The sequence below is a fragment of the Dermacentor silvarum genome, chromosome 5, assembly GCF_013339745.2.
Source record: "Dermacentor silvarum isolate Dsil-2018 chromosome 5, BIME_Dsil_1.4, whole genome shotgun sequence".
In the NCBI taxonomy this organism is placed as follows: Eukaryota; Metazoa; Arthropoda; class Arachnida; order Ixodida; family Ixodidae; genus Dermacentor; species Dermacentor silvarum.
In genome coordinates this window covers 116,746,919-116,761,438 of record NC_051158.1, presented here as the reverse complement: position 1 = coordinate 116,761,438, position 14,520 = coordinate 116,746,919, and the positions used below count along the sequence as shown (strand labels likewise).

Below are 14,520 nucleotides of genomic sequence, written 5' to 3'. Positions count from 1 at the left end.
GCCCTTCTTTGAAGCCACACGGATTTGGATCAAGCGTATTGTTCAGCTCAAGGAAATGTATAGGTCGGCGATCAATAATTTTTTCAAAAAGCTTACATAGGTATTTCGTGAGAGCTATCGGGCCGTAACTTGCGGCGAGGAAAAGTCTTTACGAAGCTTCAAAACCGGAATAACAATAGCTTCGTTCCGTGAGGATGGAAGGTATACGGCAGCCCAGATAAAGTTTATAAGTCCCAGAAGTGTCATCTGTGTGTCAGTGTGTAGGTTTTTTATCATGTCATACATGATTCTGTCAGCTCCCGGTGCAGAGCTACTGGATACGCTCAAGGAAGCTCTCAGCTCGGCAATAATAAAAATACAGTTGTATGGTTCATTCGGCATTTACAATCCGGTGACTTGAGTTCAGCTATTATTTATATTTAAGGAATGATTTTGAATAACACATGCAGCTTGATACACGCTCGAAGTATTCGCCCAGAGCGCTGGTCTGGTCTTCCAAGGTATTCCCTCGGTTGGCAACTAAAGGCAACGGGTGGATTTGCTGCCCCTTTAGATTTCTTAGGTCGTTCCATACTTTAGACTCTCGAGTGTAGGATGTTATGCCAGAGAGAAACCTCTCCCAGCTAGCCTTCCTTGCCTGTCGCCGCGTAAGCCTTCTCTGTTATTTTAGCAGTTTAAATTCTATAAGATTTTCCTCAGTCGGGGAGCGACGCAGTACGCCCCACGCTTTGTTTTGTTTCTTTCGTGCCATTCTTTTACATGAGAGGCCTATTGTTTGTGGAATCAATTTTTAGCTGCGTCTAGTGTAAAACCAGTAAAATACGCTACTGCGTCATAAATACTAAAATCGTTGATAAAATCTTGTGAAAAGTACGTTGACCCATTAAGACGTTTCCAGTCAGCTGATGTTATTTTCCAACGGGGGGCGTGGGGATAACTGTCATGTTCCTGTATCAAGGTCAGCGTCACAGGAAAGTGGTAGCTCCCAAATGGATTCTTAACGACATTCCAGTCTATACAAGAAAGAAGGGTCGCAGTGCCTATCGGTAAATCTATAAAGAAAATGACTTGTTGCGGATATTATTATAGGTGGGCTCTATTTTGTTAGAGATACGCACCAGAGGTTACCAGAAAGTTCTCTATAAGCCGACCCTTGGCATCCCACTGCGAGTATCCCCACAAAGTGCTCTGAGCATTGAAATCACCAGCGATAATATATGGCTCCGGGAGCTGGTCAATCCGCTTGTAGAAATCTGTTTTGCTATGTTGGTAATGAGAAGGTATGTAAGTGCAACCGACTGTTATTAATTCGTTGAAGACAATCGTTCGCACACACACCGCCTCAAGTGGCCTCTGAAGAGAAAGATTCTGCCAACAAACAGACTTGTCTACAACTATTGCTGCACCACCGGACGGGGTAACAGCGTCTTCATGGTCCTTCCGGAAGATACCATACTGTCTGAGCAAGTTTGTGTGGGTTTTAGTTATGTTTCCTGAACACAAAGCACTTTTGGCTTATATTTATGGAGGAGTTTTGTGATATCATCGAGATTATGGAGAAGTCCACTCACATTCCATAGTAGGATTTGTGTGTTCATGTGGATAGTGTTTTATGCTGTGCGTTCACGGATACAAAGTTAGCTCACGGGTCCTTTCCAGGCGCCGTGACACGAGCGTTTTCTATTCTGGAGCGGTTCATAGAATCGTGCCGCTCCTTAGGCGCTGGCTGCGCCCTCACGCTCTGTGTTGTGTCTATGTCCTCTTGCGAGGCACTAGACACGGACTATTGCGAGCGCTGTGTTTGGTTTGAGAGCCTTGGCTCAAAAGACGAGACCTTGGAGCCCACCAGCCGGAAGGTTGATGGGCCCTTTTTAGAGGGCGGAGCAGCACCGGCTGCACCGGCCGAGGGGGCGGATGGCGTCACCGCCAGCTCACTGCGCGTGTGCCAGACAGCCGCCAGAGGCCGTTGTGGCGCTGCCCCCTTATGCGCCCATTCTTCAAAGATGGTTTTTGGCAAGTACGATGTGCGCCTGCGTGCCTCCTTGAATGTTATATTTTACTAATTTTTTTTCACTTTAATTGTCACGATTTCCTTTTATTTTTTCCGCAATGGGAACGACCGCGACTATACGGCGTGCTCCCCATAACAGTTAAGATAATGTAGAAAATGTTTACTAGACTCAGAGGAGTGTTCTGGAGCACTGCATTTCGCACAAGTTTGGCGGCCTGGGCAGTTCTATGAACTATGGACGAATCGCTGGCATTTGAAACATCGGATAGGATTTGGCACGTATGGCCTAACACGAAGCTTGATGTACCAAGCCTCGATGGACTCGGGCAGACCACTTGAGTTGAAAGTAAGTATCAGGTGCTTGGTCTGGATTTCTTTGCCGTCACGCCTCATCTTAATTCGCTTAACATTGGTGACGTTCTGCTCACTGAAAACCTCCAGGGTTTATCCCAACAGATCATCACCTGAGATAGCGTCGCGGGTGGTATTCATAGTACGGTGCGGGGTTACGGTTACTTGGGCATCTCCAAATGACGCTAGATTGGACAGTTTTTCATATTGTTTCTGGTCTCGGAGCTCCAAGAGGAGATCACCGCTCACCATTCTCCATGCTTTATAACCTGGACCAAAAACTTCACTCAGAGACTTTGGAACTAGGAAAGGTTAAATTGTTCGCACTGGTTTGTCTGGTTTTTCAGAGTGGGTCACATGAAATCGGGGAAATGTTTATCTTAGGTGACCCAAAAACTGGAAGACTTTATCGGTGCGCCCTATTTTCTGAGGGCGATCAGGGAGTGGGGGCAAAGGACTAGCCATAGGTGAATGTGTAGTTTTCGGCAGCAACGCCAGCCACACACCGTGGAGTCCTACAAAGGGGCGCTGCATGGCATGTAAACACAGGTCCCGCAGATCCAGCTGTACGTCACCACTACAACCGAATATGAATATGAACACAGGGTTAAGCCTCGCCGCCATGAATATTGGAAGTTACATAGAAGAGGGGAGAAGACAGTAAAGATTGAAAGTGAGAGAGAGAGACGAAGGTTGCAGATGAGGATAGGAAAAGGCAACTACCGATTTCTGGAGGATGGGTCAGTCCGGGAGTGCCGTCTGCGTGAAGCTGAGGTCAAAGGGGTGTGTTGCCGCCGCCGAGACGCCATAAAGGTCCAAGCATTCAGCATTAGCTCAACCCCCAGGATCCCCTTTTCCCCGGGCCCAGCTAAGCCGCTCACCGTTAGACGCGGAAGAATCCAACCCTCGTGTGCTGCGTGCGGTACGTGGTGTCGCAACACGCCGAACGCCTGCTGACGCACACGCTCCAGCGGGGTGGGGAGGGAAATACTTACTGGTACTAAATATTTCGTCTTGCTTTGCAAGTCATGCCGCTGGTTACTGTGCACCGCCGCAACATTACACTCTTAAAAAAAAGGTAGTCTCAACCGACTCTTTTTGAGGTGTATCTGCTCGTCACACATATGACCACTTTTTGGGTGGTAACATAAACTCTCTTGGAATTACAGTACCGGCGACTCTCTTGCAGTACCGGTGACTCTCTCCCTCAAGGAGCACTGAGGAGTATGTATTACTCCCAAAGCAGGAGTTGATGCGACTACCTCAGTGGTCCACGCGAGTAGCTCTTGGTAGTCAGCCGAACCCCTTTGCAATGGCAACAATGACCCTTCCTAGGGTAGTCATTTGACAACTGACAAACAGTGGTGGTGTACATGACTACCATGGCAAGAGTTGATGCGACTACCTTAGTGGTCGATGCAAGTACCTCTTGGTAGTCAATGGAACCCCTTTGCAATGGCAACCATGACCCTTCCTAGGGTAGTCAATTGACTGACAATGGTGGTGTACATGACTACCATGGTAAGAATTGGTGAAACTAGCTCCTGGTACTCAACCAGACCCTTCACAGCAGCTGCTGTGACCTCTGCCTGGGGAGTCAAATGACTATCTCTAAGCTAATATGGAAGCTCGCTACATATAGATTTGAATTTGTGTAAGCAACAAACGCGTAGCTATTCAGCAGCTCTCAGCCACCATTAGATGTTATAATAAACTGCAAAACTATAAACAACTAAAAGAACACTGAGCAAAATGAGAACAAGATGAAAGCAGGAGCCAACGTTTCGACAAGTGGACTTGTCTTTTTTAAGGCGACAACGAAAAAAACAGTTAGCACATAGCATCACAAAGAGTTAAACACCAAGAGCCAAAATTTCACTATCATATGTAATAACCTCAAATGTATCAGCATCATACCTGGTAAAAACAGAAGACAGCAATCTGATTTGCTAAATTGGAATCAATGGCCAACCTTGAGTCAGTTGCAACATCCAGCATGTTTTTTTTTTGTGGGGGGGGGGGGGGATGTGGTGTACAAGGCAAACTGAACAGCGCTAATATGTCCAATGTTATGCAATATAGCATTTCAGGTATTTGAGAAAAAAATTATTTCTTGAACAAGAATGTTATTTCTTTGCCATGACAAAGGGCTTGTTTATTTCAATATGCCATGGAGGCATACATGGGCAGAATAATTAAATTTCAATATTGATAATTAACGACAAATTTAAAATTTCACCATATCAAAGCAATGATGCAACATCGATGCCAGTAGAAGAAAATAAATATGCCTAAAGACCAGATAAATGTAAAACAGGGCATGACGAATAATACCACTTAAAAATCCATGTGTAGCTTGCATAGTAAGTACATCACATTATGTTTCAAAAGTGCTACTTCTTGGCCATCCTATCATCCAATTTCTCAAAAAAAGACTGCTGTCTCACCTCTAAATGTTTCCATTAGCACTGCCTCCGTGTTTGCGTCAAATTTCAATCTGCTTCGGTTCAGATCTGAAAGAACAACACAACAGTTAAAACAGGTACAAATTTTATTCAATAAAATATGCGCACATCACAGTGACCTTTAGTGAGAGTACATATAGCAATCACAAAAAGCACTTAACTTTGTAAGGAAAGCATCAGTTTACAGCACACGAAGAGCCTGAGAGAAGAGGTACACTGCATCCATTGATGTTCTCAAGGAACGAATCACCAATGGCCTTGCCACGAGGGTTCATCGCAAACCCACACATGTCAAAATACCTAGATGTTCTTTCTGTACACCACAAGGGCCACAAAGGTTGGCCGCCTCATCACTAGTAACCTCGCTTTTCGGTCTTTGCTCAAGTCATACAACGCAAAAAGCAGAGTTGATCTTGATGCTAAATGACAAGCAATGTAATGGCCAGCCGCTAAAACTGCCAAGTGAGCAAGAACATCGTGCCTCAGCGCCCATCCGCTAAGTGGTAAGCAAGAAAAGCAAGCGTGCTACCATCCTGTATGCATGTGGCATGAGCGAGACTTTTGCCAGAGTGTTGAATGACTGCAATGGCTGGGTGGCACATGTCCCTTCCAGCAAGCTATGTGATGAACTGGTGTACATGAACGACCCCTTTGGAAGATTGAACTTGGCTCCATGTACATATTCACATGCAAAAAATGTAATTCACTGTCAATCTGGCAACGTTAAGAAGCACCCAAAGCAGGATAAGCACTAGCTCTTTAAAAGCAACCTTATTTCCGACGCATTATCCGAACACCAAGAGAAAACAGGGCCTTCTATACACTAGCACTAGGCATCCATAATTGCCACTGCAATATTAGCGATGCAATTACTACTAAAATCACTGCATATTCAGATGACGTGCTAAGCGATAGGAAGGTCACACGATAATCTGCCTGTCATCTATGCATGCGCTCTCCGCCATCTCACCTGTACAGAACCAAACCATTGCCTCTGCTGTCATTTGGGAACAAAGGACCCATACTGGTTCCAAAATACAATTTCTTGTAATTTCACTATTTTTAAAAATATTATTGGTGAGTGCTTTATGTCCCATAATACAAAAACTATGAATAACATTTAAACACAATAACGTTTTCGAGGTTTGACTAGCCATTGGCAGTATTACTCAGCTGCATAATCCAAGGCTACGAACACCAAAATAGCCTGAGCGTTAAAAAAAAGAAACAAAAAAGGCTAAGTGCATACAGGAAGGTGCATTTCAAGACGACTTTAGCAGCTTAGATTTCTCAGCCTGCTCAGTACTGGCTGTGATTTTGTTAGTTGTAGCAGTTAACCGTGCTATTAAAGCTGTTGGGACTTGGTGCCTAGTTTTGTCGTTTTCGTTTCAATCATGTGTTGCAGCAATGAGAGTGTCTGGTCCGCAGAGCTGATGTATTCGATGTTGAAAGCCCCAGTACATGGAAAATAAAAATAACCCCGTTACACCGGAAGTGAAGTCCAATACATCTACACATACATATCCACACTTCACACACAGGGCCTTGGAAGAGATGCGGTTGTCGCCAGTGTACAGCAATGTGGGGTGGGCTAACTCCTGTCCTGGCGTCTGCAAAGCAAACATATAAATACATAAATTGTTGTTGCACAAAAACAATACGGGTTGCTCTGCGACAAGGTTTTAAAGAACTGACTTTTATTTTAGGTAAGTGTTGCCGAAATGAAAAATCACGCAGAGAAAAAGACCAAAATTGCTAATTTCTGTTTGAAGTAGGCAAAAATGGTTTATTATATTACCAGAAAATTAGAACAGTTCTAAGCTTTTACTTCAAAAGCAGTAAGTACCCATTTTATTGTGCTACAAAAAAAAAGATTACCATAAGCTGCAGTTCAATTTTCATAACTTGGTTTTGCAAGATCATATATGCAAGATCTTTGCAAAACCTTTCTTTGAACAGGCGCAGCGAAATATTCCAGGCCCTGTACATATTGACAATTGCCTCATACTGACACTGTGTACTTGGTCGTGTAAGCAGCTCAAAGTTCTAACCATTTTTGTGAACATGTCGTCCCCTCGCTCATTGACAAGAAATGGTAGAACCATGATGGCGCTCACGCCTTTTGCATCTGAAGAGAAAAATTACAGCAGTGAAAGGGCTGCAGCTGCTGACCAATTTCGCTGCTTGTAATTATTAAGTAAACTAGCAAGTATAAAACTGCCAGCAGCAACAGCTTATAAGATTCATACAATCATACAGCAGTCCACTTAGGGAATTTCGGTGGCACAACTCAATGCTAAATGGGTAGTGAATAAATAGCAACTGCATATCATCATCATCAGTCTATATAAATGTCCAATGCAGGACGAAGGCCTCTCCCTGCGATCTCCAATTACCCCTGTCTTGCGCTAGCCGATTCCAACCTTCGCCTGCATATTTCCAAACTTTATCACCCCACCTAGTTTTCTGCCATCCTCGACTGCGCTTCCTTTCTCTTGGTATGCATTCTGTAACTCTAATGGTCCACCGGTTATCCATCCTACGCATTACATGACCTGCCCAGCTCCATTTCTTCCTCTTAATGTCAACTAGAATATCGGCTATCCCCGTTTGCTCTCTGATACGTTAGGCCTAACATTTTTCGTTCTATCGCTCTTTGTGTGGTCCTTAACTTGTTCTCGAGCTTTGTTAACCTCCAAGTTTCTGGCCCATATGTTAGCACTGGTAGAATGCAATGATTGCACACTTTTCAACGGTAGTGGTAAGCTCCCAGTCAGCATTTGACAATGCCTGCCATATGCACTCTAACCCATTTTTTTTTCTGTAAATTTCTTCTCGTGATCAGGGTCCCCTGTCTAGGTATATACAGCTATAAGCAGCTAACTGCATATAGCTATCTACAAAAAAGGATATTCGCAAGATGTGTTTGGCTATTTAATGGGTGATGCTTATGGAAGTGTACTGCAAGTGGGTCAAACATGAATAGGTGGAACAAATGGGCCAGATTTTTGTTAATCAAGACTGTATGCAGCCAACAGATAATTAGGCCACGGAAAGTACAGGGTAAATTAAATGTGATATTATTGAAATGTAAAATAACTAAACATTGGAAAAGAAAGTAGGCAAAAAACAACTTGCCACCAGTGGGGGCAAACCCACGTCATATGCATTACACATGTGAGCCTGTATCAGTTAAGCACGATGGAGGTTATTCTCCCATTCACCTCATTCCGCATTTGTTATGTTTATTAGATATGGCCCTGGAACTGTTAGCACCACTCAAGGCCATGGCTGACGCTGCAGCATGTTCGTTGAACCGTAGGCGTCATGTGGTACATGACATTTAAGAGCAGGCAGATGGCACTGTATGCTACCTGAAGGCATCAATGCTGTTATGAATGCAAAGACTTATAGGCCTGCTGCCTGCTCCTAAGGGTCATCCCCTTTGTGATGGTTGCAGGTAAAAGTATGTGCCACATCTCCTGCCATGATTATGAGTTTGGTGCTGGGCCACATTTAGTACACATACACAAATCCACAAGAATGTGAATGAGAGGACAGCTACTACCACAGCTCAATGAGTAGACTATTGCATGCTATATTTGCAAGATGTGGGTTTTGCTCCCACCAGTGGCAAGTTATCTTTTTTATATTTTTTTATGACTTCTACAGTTCAATAAAACCACATTTAATTTCCGCTGTGGTTCACTTGGCCTTTCAATGGTTGGACCAAACATGAAAACCTTGCTCATTATATTACATAGTTCTTTTTTGTTTGTTTAAGAAAATCTAGCAATAACTACGTATTTGAAAAACATACTATACAGGCACTCATTCAAGTTATAGTTTCCTTAGAATTATGTAATGCTAACTTCAGAAAGCTTAAGGATGGGCCAAGGTAATGTGAACATATCTGCTAGTTTGTTACTCCTATTCAGGTGGACACACTTGGATTATGTGAGGACGCATAGAAAAAATACTGAGTGCAACGTGCAATTTCCTCAATGTGCTTTCACTTTGTATCCTTAGCGCTGTTTCCACCTGAATTTGGGGCTAGTTCATTATACATGTCGAAGTGAAATGCATGAACGAGCTACAATAAAAAAATGGCATCATCTGTTTCCTTTCTGCTGTGCTTTCTCGTGACTCAGTAGCACGTTTCAATTCAACACCATGTAAACAATCAATTGTGAGCAGATCTTACATTGCTACCATACTGCTGCTGTACTGCACTCCACGGTTCCTTGGCAGTCAACAGAAGCTATTCACTGGGAATAAGTTTCCTATTCAAATAGCATTGTGGCTTCCTTAATTAATGCTGAAAAATAGCTTGTGACCAACATCACTTTATTCCTTTCACTCATGACTGTGTGTGTCCTCCAAATTTAAACAAACTTTCTGTATATACAAAGCAAACTCAGCCGAAAAAAAATTCAACCTGTAGCAGGAACATTTAAGTGAGATCAGGCTAGTCATCATAGTTACAGAAATAACTGATTGAATTTTTATGCATAATTGACTACAGGTACAAAATATATTGTTCAACCAATTGTATATTTAGCTGAGCATGCAATTAATTTTACAGAAGGTGGCTGTATTGCACCTCAGATGCAGAGCTGCTGTTGGCATCTTCAAATTTAGTCAAGCTGCAAAGCTTATAGATCACAGCATGTATACTCAATGACAAGCACACAGACGAGAACAGTTGCGAGAAACAATGGCCATAAACATTACGAAGTGCCAAGAAAGACTTTGACAGCATATTTTAACCTTTAAATGTGCCAAAGAAGTCAAAATGAAGGAAATTTACAAGGAAATGCTCTTACATAGCCAGAGTCCAATCTGTTCCTCAGGGCTGGGTACTGGTTTACCAAGGCACCTTGCAGCAATGTTGTACAGCTTATTCGGGTACCTGATGTTTACAAAAGTGTACATAAACCTTCTACATAAAACAATATACAAAAAAAAAACAATATGCAACAGCACTGTAGTGCAACCATTTCCATGAAATATCCAGCAGGTGAACTGTGATTCATCAGATGGGAGAATTTGTTCGGTTAACTGCACTATGACAGCATTAGGTGCATGACGAGACAGAGGTTATAAAATTTATCGGATGGTTTTGACACAGGAGAGGGGTAACAGTATATCCTTTGGACCTGCAATAGCCATGATAAACAGATGATGATGACCAGAGTTCACACTCTAACAATACTTTCACCAAAACAGATTATAAAAGAATTTTATTACTTCAAATGAGTTTACTACTAAGAAATGCACACAAGGGAAAATTAGCCATGAATACCAATTTGAAGAAGCATCTTCTATAAGAAATTAGTAGGGCGGCTGATTAAGCTAGTTGTTGATCAATTATCGTGAGTGTACAGCATGTCACTAATTGCCACTATATGACATGCATTTTATTTGTTTTCTAAAGTTCCATGAGCATGCAGATATTCCTTCCAGTTGAAAAGTTGTACGAGGCACTAGCTGACATGTACACAAAATTTAGTTCACGAACGCCCAGCTGCTTTTTTAGAAAAAGGGACTAAGTCGAAACATCGCATTCTGAGAAATGTGCGAATAGATGTGTCAAATTTCTTGCTTAATCAATACATGCCACGATTAGTCATCTTCATACTAAACTTTACCAGTAGTCTTTCCCTCTCTTTCTGCAGTCCTTTCAGTGCTGTTATGCTTCAGCTTTAGCTTGAAATTGCTTTTTTACCCGCCATGAGTCTGTTGATAGCATCCACATGGAAAAACAAAAATGTACAGGAGTGACCTCCAGATGCTTTAGTACGCTTTCACGGTAGCGGTTGCAATAAAACTTTCAATTTCGTATCAATGTATGTGTTTTCCTCATCAGCAACACTAAAAGGCATGAAATAGGTGCTTAACAGATGTGACGTGCCCTACGAAAAGCACACACCAACATAAACAAAAGCAAGAGGAACGCATGAGAGCTATAAAGAGCTCCCTAAGGGCTGTAAAATGCATTACAAAAAGAAAAAAAGTCACAAACCAAAACCAAAAATACTGTCTAATGCAAGACGTTATTATACGATGGAAACTTCAGATCATCTTAAGTCTCAACGACAGGTCATGCCCACGTTACAGTCGACGCTACAAATATAATGAATTAAATAAGTGGTTTAGAAGTCGCATATAGCCAAGTGTTTTATATTTTGTGAAAGCTATAAACATGTGCTATCAGTACAACGCAAAATCAGAAATTTACGGTTTGGGCCTAACAACGTCTAACCCCCCCCCCCCCCCCCCCCCCTTAACAGCTGTACCCACAATTTTCAAAATACCCGAACGCTCTAGACACTGGTCGAGAGCATTCTCAGCCCAGAAGGCATTGAGCACATTGCACTTTTCGAGCCCAAGTGCAGCCAGTCTACACTGGCTAACCTCATTCTCTTTCTATCTAAACCTCTCAATGCCTTTTCATTAGTAACAAAGCTTTAATTCGGCCCTGAAACACTTTGTGCATAGTAAGAAAGCATTGCCACTCTGTTAACGAGGCTCCTGTGGGAATGTGAACAAAATATTACACGACATGCAGCCGAGAATTCACAATCTCGTGCAAAAGCAGTTAAAAATTGCTTGCTCTCACTTAAGCATAGTTGTTATGCAGTGTCATCGCAAGCAGCTAGACGCACAACAGCTATTGGCTGATTTCGTGATCGCAAGAACATTCTCATTAATACCATTATTGCTCATTTGAGTTAAATAAACAAAATATATATATATATATGTATTTGACCTCAAACAGACAAAACAGCCATTTCACCTTTGCACTGCTTTTCTGAACATGACGACTGCACGCTGCTGCGCATGGCTTCAGAGATGAAAAGCGCAGCGTAGAAATTGCGGATGCCACGAGCCGCCTTGCGCTCACCCTAAGGACAGCAACGGGGCATTGCTTCCTTGTGCCCCCTTGCCAACTCCCCTGTGCAGCTTCCAGCCTGCTAGAGGAAATGAAAGGAGACAAAAAACCACTTATCGGTGCGATAATTATGTCTAACTTCACTTGTCCTTGAAGGATTCGAAAACTTTTGTGGGAGGAAATTTTTGAGGTGACGTAATTTAATAGTGATGATATTCTATGATTACTTAGAAAAGTGTTTCAGGACCCCTTTAAAGTATTGCTCAAATATCGTTATTTTATCCTTCCAGCATATGACAGACTTTAGTCATACAGAGTTAACTAACGAGTACAGATTGGATAAGACATACGGATAAGCATACAGCTGTTTTGGTGCCTCTGATGCTTCAGAGTGGCTTTGGGAGATGAATAAGTTATTGAACGCCCCATCATGCACTGCTGTGCTTTCATTTATGTTGACATAGCACGGGAACCGATCTTTGACCTGAAAGCATACACCTGTGGTTTATCAATAGGTTTGAACCAGTGGACACTGAACAGGCATTGATTAATTTTTAGCCTTTTTCTATGGTTGCTGTAGTGTCCCAAATAGGTTTGTTATTTAAAGCCATAACAGCACAGCACAACACTAATCCTGCGGCCCATATGTGAGCTAAGTGCAGGACACATTGAGCAAACAAGTTTGAGCTTATTTAGCAATGCCAGCAACAATCAGCATATAGGAATAGATGATTTCCCAAAGATAGAACCATATAGTTGATTGCACAACGTTTTCATAGTTCTGTTGCAGAAAATGTCAATGTTTTTCCTGGGTTGGTTGAATTTAACTTTATTACTGCAGGATTACTGCAGCAAACAAATAACAAGGCAGACAACACTCCTGTTTTCCTCGTCTTGTCTGTTCATTGGTTAAATGCTACAGAAATTTGCAGATTATGGCATACTACGACCGGTTACACAAACTAAAGCACCATTACATTGTTTGAAGCTGTTAGTACTTCACCTTTCCCCATCTAATAGGGTAGCGATTGCACACCTGAGCTCAAATCAGTAGTAACCCAACCGCAAAAGTTTTCAGAAGACGGAAGTCCCGAAAACGTTTAGTTTCCTTTCCAGTTCTCCCCTAGGCAAAAACTTAAGTTGAGCAACGATGCGTTCCTAAGGGCAAGTATGCGCTTCACGTGTCAATGTCAGTGACGAGCCGAAAATATTTGTAATTGGCAGCACAGTGAAGTGACATAGGGCAATTTCGTAACACTCGGACTGTCAGGTAAACGTGAAACAACTCAACAGTTACTACTCGTGCTCGACATTTCCGCTACGCATACTGTTGCTATTTTGCCCATACGAACCAAACAGTGACCAAATCATCTTTACACTCCATAACACGCAGAACCTTCATGCTCACCTGTATTAGGAAATCGTTGCATGTCATCCGGTGCGCGAACCCACCCATCCGCACACTTTCGTGAAGGTCGGCGAGCTTCCGGGCGCCTGTGAACTTCACAATTTTCTTTGGTGGCCCGTGCGAAACGAGGTAAACTGCTTCCGCATCAGTCGGCGAGCCTTCAGTTGAAGTCGGATCAGATGACATGCTGCTACAGTTGTCGGGTATCACAGGCGCAACGGACGCAAGAGGAAAATCCCACTCGCGTTTCGACGGTCGCAGGCTTGCCGCCATCATGGAATAAAGAACCGCCGCCGTGGTTTCGGATTCTGAGGAGAAACCGCTGCTACCGCTGCCGCGCTTTTCACAGTTGCGTATCCAAAGTCAAAGTAAATGCGAAAGCCACAAACCAACCACTGTACTACGAGCATCAAAACCGCAAACGACCGTGAAAGTAATTGTGAGTCTCGAAGGTTGTGATTTTTTTCTGTACTGCAAGTGCAAGCCCATTTTACTTACGCCGTCACCGCTGCGTTTGAAACAGTTCTCAGAGGCTATGCTTTAGCAGGCTAGAGTGGGTCATAAGACCCATGACTGGTTTTTTATATATTATTTTGTTTTATTTAGAACATTGTGGTAAACATAAATAAAGATGTGTTGCAAAGATAATTAGAGAAACAACCTTCAATTGCTAATTATTATTTTTGCTCACTGGTACACGACCCGAATTAATCGTGTTTACTAGGAGGCGACACAAATAGCTGTGCACCTCTACTCGGTACGCTCCATCAGCTTCAGTGAATGATGAGTTCCGCGTGCAACTTGGTGGACTTCATAGTTTGTTTTTCATTGACATTGAGTGTCTATTCATGTTATATTTTCATTCCTTTTTTTATTCTATGCATGTTAAATCAATATTTATGTACTTCCGCCCCTTATTGCTTCTCTTGAGGAATCTTTAAATACAAAACAGATATGTATATAAACCGCGCTGTATATAAATACCATCCAGTGTTTTCACTATGAAGTTGGCGTTTTGCCATCCTGTTTCTGTGATTTCTTACTGAATATTAAAAAAAAAACAATTTGCATTTATTGCTATGTTGATAATTCAGTAATGAAGCACTGCATGAAATGCGTTTTACTTTTTGCGCCTATAGTTAACCTGCATTGTGTTGTTTTCTTTGGTATAGTCAACCAACTATTTCATTGAGTGATACAATGAATCCACATTGGTTGATTGGATAAGGTGCTTATCACTGACTCCCTTCATGGGAGTCCTCCATTTCATGCGCGAGTCCCGACTTCGTTTCGTGACTACCTTTGGAAGAAAAGGTAGTCAGCGTCTGAAAAAAGAGAGTCGAGGTAGTCGTGACTCTCTTTTGACTCTCTTTTTTTTAAGAGTGTAAGA

The 14,520-nt window shown here is 42.5% G+C and overlaps 1 protein-coding gene across 1 annotated transcript; it reads right to left on the bottom strand.

The window, feature by feature from the left end:
- Nucleotides 1–4,904: 4,904 nt before the first annotated feature.
- Nucleotides 4,905–11,739, bottom strand: LOC119452561 (uncharacterized). The gene is made up of 4 exons (XM_049668404.1): nt 11,627–11,739; nt 9,654–9,739; nt 6,879–6,955; nt 4,905–6,437 (listed from the first exon to the last, which is right to left on the bottom strand). Exons 1-4 carry the CDS (start codon nt 11,647–11,649, stop codon nt 6,216–6,218), a joined length of 408 nt encoding a protein of 135 aa, XP_049524361.1. The 5' UTR covers nt 11,650–11,739; the 3' UTR covers nt 4,905–6,215.
- Between the last annotated feature and the right edge of the window lie 2,781 nt (nt 11,740–14,520).